Genomic DNA, 14,681 nt, shown 5'->3' with positions numbered 1-14,681 from the left:
GTCGGCAAACAATTCGTAGTAGTTTTTTACACGAGTGAAACCCGAAATATCTCTTTTTATCAAAATGAATCATCGTGAAAGCATAAAATCTATTATCAAAAACACAACTGTTTGTAGTTTCGAATTAAAAAACTTTTGAGTTCAAATAGCAACATTATTAAATTTTTTGTTTCAAATTTAACTGCGAATTTAAAAGTGAAACTACCTTCTTTTTTATTTGATTGAAAATTAATTTTTTAATTGAAAAAAGACTATTCCATTATTAGCTGACAATTGATCTTTTTTAGTCCTAAATTCATGAATTTTGTTAAAAATGTGCATTTTTTCGTTAAAAATGAACGCTTGTGGTTATAAAAAAATTTATGGATAAAAAATGTAACTACCAAAGCTAATTTTTTCGGTTACAAATTTCTTATCATCGCTGAAAACTTATTTCTTTGGTTAAAAATGTCAGTATTTGTTGAAAAGTCATGTATATTGTTAAAATTTTGTCTTTGTTATAGAAAATTAAGTTTTATAATTGACAATTTTTTGGTTCAAAATTAAACTATTTCGTTTAAAATTAATTTTGTTTAAAATTAATTTTGTTGCTGTTAAAGATTCCTGATTTTAGTTCGAAATAAATTTCATTGCTTAAAAATCTCACTGAATCGATAAAAAGTATTCTTTTTGTTGATGATTCATCATTCTAACTATTTTCTTGAAAATCAGTTTTTAATTGGTTGGTAATTATTTTTTCAACTGAAAATTTAACTATTTCCTCTCTGTTTGAAAACTTTTTTTAATTTGTTGAAACTTAATTTTTTTTGGCTAAAAAGTGTACTACTTTGGTAGAAAAAATTTTGTTTTGAAAAATGTATTTTTTATTTAAAAATATAAATATTACATTTAAGGTTAAAATTTTATCTTTCTTATTTGAAATTCTATGTATTTTTTTTAATTTGTCTTTTTTTTCATGTTGTTGTAGAAAAGTAGTTTTTATGGTTAAAAGCCTATCTTTTTGCTCAAAAGTTCAACTATTTTGTTTCAAATTAATTTTTTGTTAATTAGTTAAAAACGCATGTCCATTTTCTAAAAATGTATTTATTTCTCGGTTAAAAATTTGTACATTTTGGAAATGTTAAAAATAATTCATTATTTTAATTCAACAACCTCTTTTTTGTTAAAAATGTAACTATTGTGATAAAAATTTGTTTCCAATTAGCGGAAAACTAAATTCTAACTAAAAATGTATTTATTCCATTTTTGGTTAAAAATGTGTTTTTTTTTAGTGAAAAATTCATGTATTTTCTTGAAAGTTAACTTCTTAGGCTAAAAATTGAACTATTTCGTTAAATTTTGTTATTTTAAAAACAGTAATCTTGTTGATCTTTTTCAGTTAAAAATTCATGTGCTTTGTTAACTATTTGATTAAAAATAATTTTTTTAATTCCTTATTTTAGTTGAAAATTAATTTATTTTGGTAAAAATGTAATTACTTTGTTAAAAATTCATTTTTTTTCTTGATAATTTATCATTTCAATTCAATTTTTTTTTTGGTATAAAATTTAACTATTTTGCTGAAAATTCGTTTTTAATTGTTTGAATCTTAATTTTCTAACAAGAAATTTAACTGTTCCATTTTTTTGTTGAAAATTCATGTATTTTGTCAATAATTTTTCTCTTCTGTTAGAAAATTATTCTGTATGGATGCAAATATATATTTTTCACGAAAAATTCAACTAATTGGTTTAAAATTAATTTTTTTGGACTAAAGATTTCTCATTTTAGTGAAAAATTTATTTCTTTGGTTATGAATGTAACTTATTTGCTAAAAAATCTTTTTTTCTGTTTATGACTTAACATTTTAATTCAATAACTTTTTCTCCGGTTGAAAAAATAACAATTTATTTGAAAATTCGTTTTCACTTGATTGGATTTTTGTTTAAATTTTGGTTTAAAATTATTTTTGTGGTCAAAGCTTCCTGATTTCAGTTGAAAATTCTTTTTATTTAATGTAACAGATTTGTTAAAAAATAATTTTTTGTTGATGATACATTATTTTAATTCAAAAACCTTATTGTTGAAAAACTATTGCGGTAAAAAAACCTTCTTAATTGGTTGTAAATTAATTTTCTAACTAAAAATTTATTTAAACCATTTTTGGTGCAAAATTTATCTTCTTTAGTTAAAAATTCATATATTGCGTTAAAGTTAATTTCTTTGGCTAAAAATTGAACTATTTTCCTGATTTTCCGATCAAGCCATCTGACCACTCTAGTTTCAGTTTGATATCAATTGTATTATTTTTCATTCGTGGTAGCATTATTGTGAACGGTAGATGGCAATTGTAAATATTATGGTGAAGAGAATCATTCGATTGAGTTAAGTGAAACGCTTCGAAGTTGCAGAAAATAAAACTCAAATTTTGTTATAAAAAAAATGAACAAAAAGTTAAGCACAAAATTAACTATTAAAAAATCACCGAAAATGGAAAATAATTTCGTGTCAACAAAAATTATTCATGTGGCAAGTATCACGCCGAAAAGTAATTATCATAAAAATTGTTTGTCACCATATGTCAACTCTAAGGGAATCGGGTTTGTAAGGAAAAGTTCTGATGGTCGTATTAAGAGTAAGTTTTTTTATTAATATTAATGTAAAAAAATATTTAATATTATTATTAATTATTATTATTATTAATATAATTAATTAATTATTATTAATGTCGTTTGTAAAATCGCGCATTTGCATTTTGTAGAGGAATTTAAATTAATTAAAAAATTTAATATGAACTTTCTAGAAAAATATTAAGGTTTTTAAAACAATTTAATTAATTAATACTCCTTAAATTTTATTTTCCAAAAAAAATGTGTTACAGAAAGGTGTTCAGTATATGTCTCCAAATCAGAAAGGAACCACAATATTAATGTGATAAGTATTAAATCAAATGCAAGAACAATTTCAACTGATTCAAAAAATTCTGCTTATCAAAATTCAACGGAAATGCTGAAGCATCCTCGAGTGGAAATACTTAAAAGTGTGAACAACAATAAAACTATTACACCTCAGCATTCACGTTCAGTAGCAACAAATCAGGTTTGTCCAAGAAAAATCAAAAATATTAAGCGACCGTTAAAAATATACGCCACACTATGTTGAAAAACTTTTTTTAAATAGAGTGATTTTTCACTCAAATAGGAGAATTATAGGAGAATAAATTATTTTTAATATAATTTAATAAAATTAATAAAATGGGCAAAATTGTTGCAGTTGCAACCAATTAGTTGAATAATGATTTAAAAAAGGGATTATTTATTTATTATTAATTATGAATTTAATTTTTACTTTTCTTTAAGCATTTTTATTTTTTTTTAAATCTTGTCTCTTTTATTTTTATATTTTATATATTAGTTTTTAAAAATCTGGAAAAGGAGTTAATTTTATGGTAAATTCATTTGCAGTATTTAGTCCGTATTTATTTTCTTAATTTCACTTAATTCTATTTTTTTTATTTCTTGGTAAAGATTCTGATTTTTACATTTTTTTACTTACAAGATTTTGAAGATTTCATTTTTATTCTCTTTTTGAAAAAAAATTATTTTCTTTCATATATTTTCAGTTGAACAATCTTGAAAATATTTATTTAAAAAACTGGAAAAGTGGTTAATCTTACGGAAAATTCCTTAAAAGTAGTCAGTTCATATTTACATTTCTAATTTTATTTTATTACATGTTGTCATTCCTTGGAAAAGATATTGTATTTTATATTCTTTAATATATTTTCAGATGAATAATTTTAAAAATATATATTTGAAAAAATAAAAGTTGTCAGTCTATATTAACGTTTCAACTGTTATTGTATGATATATTTTTAATACGTTGGCAAATGTTTTGTATTTTAAATTGTTTAGCTCTTAAGCTTGTTGAATTATTCCATTTTTCTTAAAAATTATTTATTTTTAGTTTTTTTAATACTCTTTAATACTCTTCCTCACTTTTCTTCGCGCCTCCCTCCCACTTACTTGAACTTATTTTTCCTCCCCTTACTTCCTTCTATTAGCCCTCCTCTCACTTTTCCTCCCCCTCGAACTTTCCCTTTCTTACTTCCCCTAAAAATACAAATTTTTCAATAAAATAGTTAAATTGTGAACAAATAAAATAAATTGTTAACTAATTTCGACTACCAATCAAGTAGTTGAATTTTAAGTCAGGAAAATTAATTTTCAAGTAAAAAGAAGCCATTTTCTACAAATAGAAATGAAATTTCAACGAAAGAGTCGATTTTAAAGCTTAAAAGTTGCATATTTTAGAAGACGGTTGAGTACGAGTATTAAACCCAACAAAGTGAATTTGGACTAAAAACAACGAAATCATAAAAAAAGATAATTTCAAAACAAAAAAATTGAATTGTGAATATAATTATTCAATTCTCTAAAAAATAGCCTAACTTCTAACCACTTTTAAATATTTTTAACTAAATAATTGAATTTAAAAAAATTCATTTTCAAACAGGCAGTTGCACTAACTACCAAATAGTTGAACTTTTAGTCGAAAGAGGCTAATTTTTCGCAAAATAGTTAATAAAAAATGTAATAGTTGATATTATAACCAAAAAAGATTTTAATTTTTAATAAAGCACATTCAAATTACAAGAAAAGCTCGCATATTTGAACGTCCTTGAAACGTACACATCCGATAATTTAAAGGCTGCAGAAGCCCCCATCTCTACCGCGAAATTCAGGTTATCTTCGTGAAGTGACGTTTATTGGCTGCCCTGGCCTTTTATCGATTCGCGTGCTGTAAGCAACTTTTCCAACTGCGGATGTACCGGAAAGAACAGGTCGATTTAAAATTGATAAATATTTACTCAATTTAAACCAACGAAGACTTCCCGCTCTTCGGGCCTCTTTTTAATTGGTCAGCTACTGAAGCGAAGGAGAGCGTACGAGGACCTTACACGGAGGAGGGGGGACTGCACAATATGAAATAACCGTGTATGAGGGACTTCAAATAAGCGAAATTTCAAATGGCAAGATTTCAAATATGCAAACTTTCACTGTAGTTCTAAAAGATGAATACTCACAAAGAAAGTACCAGGCAGTATATTTCTGGTTTGCATTCCTAATTTGGGTTACGTAGGGTCACAGCCCCATGGTAAAATTGTGAAAACCCTAGGACATAATATTTGAGTAGTTTCAAGAAAAAGGACTTCAAACTTTTTGCTACCTGTATTGTGGTCTAGAAAAATACCTCTAACTGGCTGAGTGGTAGCGCGTCAGGATAGTAGCCGGAAGGTTGCGGTCTCGACTCTTGCTAGCTGTGAAAACTTTATAGTCGTTTTTTTTTTAAACAGGGAAAATATTGGATTCCTTCAAATTAAAAAATTTGATTTTCAGATCATGACCTTCATTTAAAAAATTATTAAAAAAAAAAATGACACTCCCTTTATTAATGGAAAATGTAAATGATAATATTTCAATCAATCAAGATTTTATTTTTCAATGCAGTTTATTTGAACCAGAAAAGATGACTCTTTAACGAAACATTTGAATTTTTAACAAAATAACCAAAATTGTATCCAAATAGTTGAATTCTCCACCTAAAAACGATAAAACAACAAATATACTTTAAAAAAAGTTTCTTCTAAATGGTCCAATATTTAACAAATAAAAATAATTAAAAAACAATATTTAACAAAAAAAATTATTCATGAGAAAGACGAATTTTTTACAAAGCAGTTGAATTTTGATACAGAATATATGACTTCTAAACAAAATAGTTAATGTTCAAAAATGAAAATCAATTATCAAACAAACAGTTACATTTACATCAAATAGGCAAACGTACAAACGAAAAGAACAAAATTTCCAACAAAGCAGTAGCATTTTTAACCAAAACAACAAAATTTGAACCAAACAAATGCACTTTTAAATAAAAAGGAACAAAATTCTACGAAGAGAAATTGATTTTCCTTCATGAAACATATTTCACTAAGAATTGAAAAAAAATGTCAACGAAATGATTGAATTTTTAAGCCAGAAAGACAGATTTTAAACGAAAAAATTAAATTTGCTACTCAAAAATGTAAATTATTAACCAGCAATTTAGTTTTCAACCCAATAGTTGAATTTTCAACCTGAAAATAATCATTTTCAACAAATGAATAAAATGTATTTTTACAGTAGTCCAACTTTCAATCCAGTTCTTGAATTTTCAATTATTAGAATTAGTTGCATTTTTAACTAAAAAATTGTCAACCAAGAATGGAAATGTTAAATTTTCAGTTTAAAAAATTAAATTAAAAACAAAGAAAGAATGTTCAAATAACTGTTAAATCTTCCACTAATAAAATGAATGCTTCACAAATTAATAAAATTTTTAAACAAGTAATTGGATCAACAAAAGAGATTAAATTTCAACGAAAGAATTAAGTTTCTGAGTTAAAAAGTTAAATGTTAAAAAAAAAGTTGAGTTTCAAACCCGAAAAAGTGAATTTTTACCCAAGAAAGATGATTCTTCAGCAAAATAGTTGAATTCGCAATGAGCAATAAAATTAATTTTAGATCAAAACTTTTGCATTTACAACCAAATAGTTTAACTTTTGGGCAATAGACACCAGTTTTTAACAAAACATGGAAAAGTTAAATTATCAGTTAATAAATTAATTCTCAAATAAAAAAAAATGAATTGTCAACAAAATATTTTAGTTTTCAACAAACAAATAGAACGTTTATCAAAGTAGTTCAACTTTCAATCAAACAGTTGAATAAAAAATGGGTTAGTTAAATTTTCAGAAGAAAAAATTATTTCTCAAAAACAAATTTCAATCTCTTACGAAGAATAGGTGAATTTTTAACAAGAACTAATCGATTTCCAGCCAAAAATGTATTATTTAAATCTTTAATAAAAAAATAATTAATTTGTAATTAAACGGAAGGTAGTTTTAACAAAATAGTTCAAAAATGTAATAGTGATTAGCAGTTTTTGAACTGCCTCTTAATAGGTAAAAAAAATGTTAAAAACATTGAATAGTCCCCTGATTGCGAATATCTTGATTATTTTTACGAAATACTAGCCAGTTTTTGTTTCGACCATATTTTTTACAATTTCATTATTTATCAATAAAATCATTTATAAAATCAGTTTAAGCATCTATGATTTAAACAAAATGTGCATCTTGTACTTTTTTTGGTAGGGTAGGTCGTATGCAATTTACTGTATTTATAATAATCTTTATATATGAAATTCCTCAATGTTCAGGATTAATTGAAACAAAATTTAGTAATCTTTGACAATTTATGGATTTATGGACAGAAGATTTCTTTTTCCTTAAATAGATCTAATCTAGATATAGAAAATAGGGTAGTTCAAAAAACAAAATTTTGGAAATCGAAAGTGGAACTATGAGAAAAAGTAGAGTATGAGAATCCTGAATAGTAAATTTTAATTTTTGGGGGCCTCAAAAGACTCTATGAATTTTTACAGATTTATATTTGCAGTCCAATCAAAGAGTATTATTAATGATTAGTAGACTCCTCTTTTTTGTAAATAATTTTAAAACATATGGACAATATTTTATTTTTTAAACTGATTTTTTAAATTTCAAAAGAAAAAATGTTTTAAACTGAATTTTAATATTATTTATAACTTATCAGTTTATTTCTAGAGAATTTTTATCACTAAACCATCCTCAAGATAAGCATAATATTTTAAATCAGTTAAAAAAGAATAATTTAGAAAATCAAAAGCTCAATTCTTACCAAATTTATTACAATTTTTTTACACTTATGATTTCATGGCCTAATAAAAAAATGTTAAACTATTTTCACCAGTAGAAACGTTCTAGATATCTGAAAAAATTCCCTTTATATTTCTGTAAGTTTAAAAAAATTTGTAATTTGTGCAAATTTAGAGTGGTTTGAGGCCTCGAGAAATATTTTAAAAAATTAACATCCACGAAAATATAAAATTCACGAAAATAAGAATTTTTTCAGGCATATTTTGATAACGCGAAAAATTAAGGCATTTTTATATCGAATCCAAATTAAATTTATTTTTCAGGGCCTTAATTCGCTGCTTTTTAAAAAGTTACATTTCTGACTTTGTATTTTTTTTAACTAATCCTAATATACAATGTAATTTTTAAAATATTTTTATAATTCGGTGGTACAACTATAAAAAATTTTAAACATACCTGTAAAAAAATAAATAAGATATTCATAATCAGGGGACTTTTTTGTGCCTTGATATGATTGGAACAAAAAGAAAAAAAATTTTTACAGATAAAAATCGATCACAGAAGCTGTACAAAATCCAAGACAGCAAAAAGTGGATATTTAGATCGAAATTTGTCATACAATACGGAATACAAAGACGACTTTATTGAATTCCAGCTGGAACTGGATTCATATCACAAATTATCTCCCACATTTTTAACAAAAAATATTTCTGCTGAGCAGAGGAGATTGTCGATAAAAAATCTTTTGAAATTTGCCGTAAATATTTATAATTTAGCAAATCAATTATTAATTAATTCCTCATAATTTTGTGAACTAATAAATATTTGTATTTAATTTTCAGGCGGAGTCTAATTTTCCATCTTACGTTATTTTTCAAAGTGTGAGAATTTCTGATGCAATGATAGATTTAAAAAATGTTAAAGAGGATTGGGAATTAGAGTTTATTAATTTATCTGCTTTATGGATCTCCTTAAAGAGACTTCATCCCTATGATGATATTCCAAGTGTAAGTGATTTATGTTTTGCATTTTCTTATTTATCTGTACGCTTGTGCACTGTGGAAAATTAACTTAATTTTTATTTATTGTGGCTTTCACATCTATCCCTATTCTCGTTTTCAAGAAATTTGTATTATCATAAGAGAATAACAGAACTTCTTAATATCGCTTCAGACTAGATGGAGCAATGAATTAAAAAAAAATTGTAATTAGATTTTTTCTGAAAAAAGATCTCCTTCACTCCGCTGGGAACGGAACCACAGAACTTCCGATTGACGGTCGGTTGCTTTTCCATTAAGCTACTAGAGAGATCGAAAGAAGAATCCTTTTAAAAAAATACACGTATTATTTTTCTAGGTGTCACGTATTCAAATTTTGCAAGGAATCAGTTTTATCATACAAAAACAACAGAAATTCTTAACGTCTTTTCAGACTTGATGGAGTTATAAATTAAACTTTTTTTAAATTAAATCTTTTCTGAAAAAATATCTTCTCCTTTGCTCCGCTGGGAATTGAACCACGAAGTAGAAGATCTTTTTTCAGACAAAATTAATTAAACAAATTTTTGTATAGTAGCTTCATCTAGTCTGAAAAGACATTACCAATTTTTCGTTATTCCCTGATGATAATACAGATTCCTTGGAAAATTTTAATGTGTAACCCCTGGAAAAATAATACGTGTATTTCTGAAAAAGCATTTTTCTTTCGATGTCTCTAGCAGCTTCAGGAAAAAGCTCCTGACCGACAATCGGAAGTTCGACGTGAAGGATACAATCTTTTTTCAGAAAAAATTTAATCAAAAATATTCTCGCGTCTCTCTTTTTTCTGTGTTTCCACTTCAATACGAACAGAATTAATAAAAGCCAATAACAAAATTCAAATGTGTTCACATGCAAGTTTTGTTGTTGTGTTGAAAAGTCTACTAGTATATTTTTGGTTGAAAAATCAAATTTTTTAGTCGAAAATTTTATTATCTGAATTAAAACATAATTATTTTGTTAAAAATCCAATTATTCAGGCAAAAAGTTAGACTATTTGCGTTAAAGTAACTTTTCTCCTGAAAAAATTGTCAACAAAAAAGTTATTTTGAAGCAAATATTTTCCGGTTAAAAATTCCACTGTTTTATGGAAAAATTGTCATTTTGGCTTGAGAATTCGAAAATCTGGTTTTCGTTCCTAAATAAAAAATTCTGTTCGGTTAAAGTATCTTTGGTTGAAAATAAAAAATAAACTATTTTGTTAAGATTTTTTTAAATGAAAATTAATTTTTTTAAACTGAAAATTCAACTTATCTATGTGTGGTTGAAAACTTACACTTTTTAATTGAAAATTAAACTATTTGGTTGAACATTTATGAATTTTGATCAAAATTTGTCTTTTTCTTTGTAGAAAATTGAACTATTATGTTCATTATGTTGGTAGAAAATTTCTTATTGGGCAATGGGCATTATACAATTTTAGTTCCAAATTTAAAATTCAGTAAAAATCTTAACTATTTTGTTGAATGCTCGTTCTTTTGTTGAAACTTGATATTTAATTTTTTTAACTTAAAATTAAAATATTTTATTTTTGGCCGAAAATTAACTTTTTTATGGGAAATGTATATTATATTTCGTTTTTAAATTCATCTATTTTGTAAAAATTCATTTGTTCGTTTACGATTTATCATATTAGTTCAAACCTGAACTATTTTGTTGAAACTTCTGTTGTTTTTTTAAATTAATTTTTGAATTGGAAATTTAACTTATCTAATTTTGATTAAGCATTTACATCTTTTTAGTAGAATATTCCAGTAATTAGTTAAAAAATGACCTTTTTAAATTTAACAAATTTTCTCATTATTTTGGTAGAAAATTGATCTATCTTGTTGGAAATTACCTTTCTGTTAATAATTGATATTTTCGGATTGAAAATTTAACTGTTAGGGTTCACCTTTAAATTATTTTAGTTTATAATTCAAGTTTTATTTGAAAATTTTATCTATTTTGTTGAATGTCCGTTTTTTTGTTGGCAGTTGACAATTAATTCATCTATTTTGTTGGAAGTTCATATTTCCGGTTTCATTAATTGAAAAATTATTATTTAAACTTAAAATTTTATTATTACATTTTGGTTGAAGTTTCAATTCATTTGTTGAATATTCGTAGTTTTGGTTTAAAAATTAATCTATTTTGGTAGGAAATTATTATTTTTTCATTAACAAGGCAACTTTTTGGTTCAAAATAAATCTAATTTGGTTGTGCATTCAAAGATTTAGTTGCAATTTTTCGTTGTTGAATAATTTGACTGTTTTTAATTCAAAATATAGATATTTTTTCAGTTGCAATATTAACTGTTACATTTTTCGTGAGGAATTAATTTTGTTTAAATTTAACTACTGTATTCAGGGTTCATCAACTTTGTTGAAATTCGTCTTTTTGTGTTGAAAATTTAACCATTTTAATAGAAACATATATTATTTGAATGAAAATTCAATAATTTGGTTTAAAATTAAGTTTTTTCATGATAATTTATATTCTTGGATGTAAGATTTGTGCTTTTTCTTTTGGTTTCAAAATTCAAAAATTTTATTGAAATCTTTATTCTTAGTTGACTTAAAATCTCTCTTGGTTAAAAATTGAACTTATTTTTTGAAAATGGATTTATTTTGTAGACAATTAACATTTTTAGTTAAAAATTCAACTATTGAGTTAAAGGCTGATCTATTTTCCTTAATCCATCTTTTTGTGTTTAAAATTTGACCAATTTGGTGGAAGATTATACTATTTGGCTAAAAATTAAACAATTTTCTTTAAAATTAAGTTTTTCTGTTGAAAATTTATATTTTTCGGTACAAAATTCATCTTTATGGATTGAAAATGCACCAATTTGATTCAAATGTTCATTCTTGTTTGAGTTAAAAAATTTGGTTTTTTCTAAATTAAATTTTGTTGTTGAAAATTGGTCTTTTTTGGTTGAAATTGTATCCATTTTATTGAAAATTAATGTATTTCGTTTTAAATTCTTTTGTTTCAGTAGGCAATTAATCTATTTGGTTGAACATTCAACTATGTGATTGAAAATAATATATTTTGTTAAAACCACAATATTTTTACTTAAAATATTAGGGATTTAGGGCGTTTTTGAATTTATTTTAATATAGTAACTACATTAATATTATTTGAAAGAATTTATTCTCCTGTTTTTGTGAAAATTTCCTTATTGCTTCTAGTCAAAAAAGTGTTTTTTGACTTCTTCTTGTAAGCCCCCGTCTTTCTCTCTTCTTTTTGAGAAATGATATTTTTATTTTATATCTAAAATATTTTTTTAGATTAAGAAACTGATGAGATGGAAAAATGACAAGAATGGAATAGAAAAATTAATAATCGATTGCGAAAAGGATATTCTGAAGACACTAAATTTTGAAATCTCCTTTCCTGATCCAATTTCAATGGTGGTCCTTTGTTTAAAAAATGTGGACGATGATTATCCATACGAATTAATGTATTACACTTCACTTTATATGGTAAGCTTTTTGTTTAATTGCACAGCCACACAAAAAAAAAGTGTGCGGATCTGGTAACAAGACACACGTATTCCTATGGCTTTTGGGGCGCTGAATTCAAATTCGGTATCAAAAATCACCAATCACGTCATAGTTGAGCCTTAACCTCAAAAAATGACGAAAAATCATGCACTGAGGCAAATAAATTTCAAAATAATGCCAGTGATGCAAATCTTCACTTCAAACACATGTCGACAACTGTGAAGGATCAACCCTTGCCTGATATCAACTTATTTAACATTACTTTACCCAACAGAACCTGACCTCACCTAACCTGAATGAACAGAAATTTATTGAACTACACGTAAAGCTCTGGAAGCATATTTTCCCAGTAGCAAATGTGTGCTACATCGAACGGGTCAACTCGAGCCTAACCTAGAAATAAATCTAACCTAGCCTAACCTAACCTAACCTCACGAAACACAATTAAACTGATTGTGTTTTCTCGTTGTGTTTGCGGTAACGTTTCATTCAGCTTCGGCTTAACCTACATAGAGGCTTAACCTATCCTAACCTAAGAAAACCTAACCTAAACTAACCTAAATTAACTTCACGTAACACAATTAAACTCTGTGTGTTGTCCCGTTGTGTTTGCGGTACCGTTTCATTCAGCTTTGGCTTAACCTGCATAGAGGTTTAACCTATCCTAACCTAACAAAACCTGACCTAACCTAACCTAGCCGAATGAAATTCAACCACACGTGTAGCTGTGTAAGCGTACGGTTTTCAGTCTTAAATGTGTGTGTAAAGGTTACGCTTACGTTTAAGACGTACATTCGTTTCTCTTTTCAACATCCAGCAAAAATCAACCATCATGACCTCGTCTCATCTACCCTGATATCGTTGTTTCATCACTTTTATGTCTTCATGAAAACGTACCCCTTGTTCTTCGCTGTAATCACCAACATTTTCTGGAAACTTATTCAGATGGGAATCTAGAAAGTGAAATCTTAAATTCATCAAGCAGCCTAACTTTTTGTAGTTTCTCATCATTTTCGCAACAATATTCTCGTAGTCTGGACTTTTTTTGTTACCGAGGAAATTTTCGTTTACTGCTTTAAAACTTTCCCAAGCGTCCATTTCAATTTTCGTCATGTGGCTCGCGAAATTAGTATCTCTTGTCAATATTCGATTCTGTGGTCCATCAAAGACTCCTTCTTTCAATTTAGCGTCTGAAACATTAGGGAATTTAAGGGATATATACTTATAGCATTGTCCATCTTTGTCTAACGCCTTGACAAATTGCTTCATGAGCCCAAGCTTTATGTGGAGGGATGGTAGTAAAATTTTTTCTGGATCAACGAGGCTTTGGTTGATGATATTATGTGAAACAGGTTTGAATGAATCTCTTAAAGGCCAATGTTTTTTGCTGTAATGATTGGATCGATCTCTGCTATTCCACAGGCATATAAAGCATGGCTGTCTTTCGATAATCCAAGATCTCTAATAAAATCATTCAGTTCTAGTTGCGATACTAATATTGGAACCTTCAATTTCATTTTATGCACGCCATATTCGTCATCTTTTTCGTCATTTTCATCGGAATCATTAGAACTATTTTCTGTTCGATCACTGGTTTCACTACCACCTCCATGACGTTGACTTTCAACTTCCATTCTATCATCTTCTAAAGCGCTTAAATCAGTCTGGCGTGCATTTTTATTGATTTTAATTGCTCTTGTGACTGTGCACACATTAATGTATGAAATGTTATTTTCATTATTGGCGTTGAACCCTTTGACGGAATTCATGCACAAGTAGCAGTCCTTCGCAATAACGGGTTTTTTCCATGTGGTTGGTGTAAAGTACTTGCGGTACTTTTCGTTGTTTAAATTTTTTAGACGATACAACATAAGTTTGCAGGAATTGCAAATGACGTGAGGAACCCATTTTGTTTCTTGGTGCAGCAATTTACGATCAAAACACTTTTCGTAAAGACTTTTCACTTCCTCGTCGATTGATTTTCGCAAACTGCTCACTTCATATTCGGCTAGGTTAGGTTAGGTTTTGTTAGGTTAGTATAGGTTAAACCTCTATGTAGGTTAAGCCGACGCTGAATGAAACGGTACCGCAAACACAACGGGACAACACAATGAGTTTAATTGTGTTACGTGAAGTTAATTTAGGTTAGGTTAGGTCAGGTTTTTTTAGGTTAGGATAGGTTTGACCTCTTTGCAGGTTAAGCCCAAGCTGATTCAAACGGTATCGCAAACACAACGGGACAACACAATCAGTTTAATTGTGTTTCGTGAGGTTAGGTTAGGCTAAGTTAGATTTATTTCTAGGTTAGGCTCGAGTTGACCCGTTCGATGTAGTACACATTTGCTACTGGGAAAATATGCTTCCAGAGCTTTACGTGTAGTTCAATAAATTTCTGTTCATTCAGGTTAGGTGAGGTCAGGTTCTGTTGGGTAAAGT

The 14,681-nt window shown here is 27.0% G+C and overlaps 1 protein-coding gene across 4 annotated transcripts in view; it reads left to right on the top strand.

Moving 5' to 3' along the window:
• The first annotated feature begins 2,300 nt into the window (after positions 1–2,300).
• Positions 2,301–14,681, top strand: part of LOC117172070 — a 14,418-nt gene continuing 2,037 nt past the window's right edge. For 2 of the 4 annotated variants that reach the window (XM_033359819.1, XM_033359821.1), the window contains exons 1-5: positions 2,301–2,614; positions 2,861–3,078; positions 8,265–8,477; positions 8,563–8,727; positions 12,030–12,224. In XM_033359819.1, the coding sequence (XP_033215710.1) occupies positions 2,422–2,614; positions 2,861–3,078; positions 8,265–8,477; positions 8,563–8,727; positions 12,030–12,224 (984 nt within the window). In that variant the 5' untranslated portion in view covers positions 2,301–2,421. The remainder of the gene's footprint in view (positions 2,615–2,860; positions 3,079–8,264; positions 8,478–8,562; positions 8,728–12,029; positions 12,225–14,681) is intronic. The other 2 variants (XM_033359820.1, XM_033359822.1) reach the window with 2 other exon arrangements.

Source organism: Belonocnema kinseyi, chromosome 4 (genome assembly GCF_010883055.1).
Source record: "Belonocnema kinseyi isolate 2016_QV_RU_SX_M_011 chromosome 4, B_treatae_v1, whole genome shotgun sequence".
In the NCBI taxonomy this organism is placed as follows: Eukaryota; Metazoa; Arthropoda; class Insecta; order Hymenoptera; family Cynipidae; genus Belonocnema; species Belonocnema kinseyi.
This window is presented reverse-complemented; position numbering and strand designations above follow the sequence as displayed.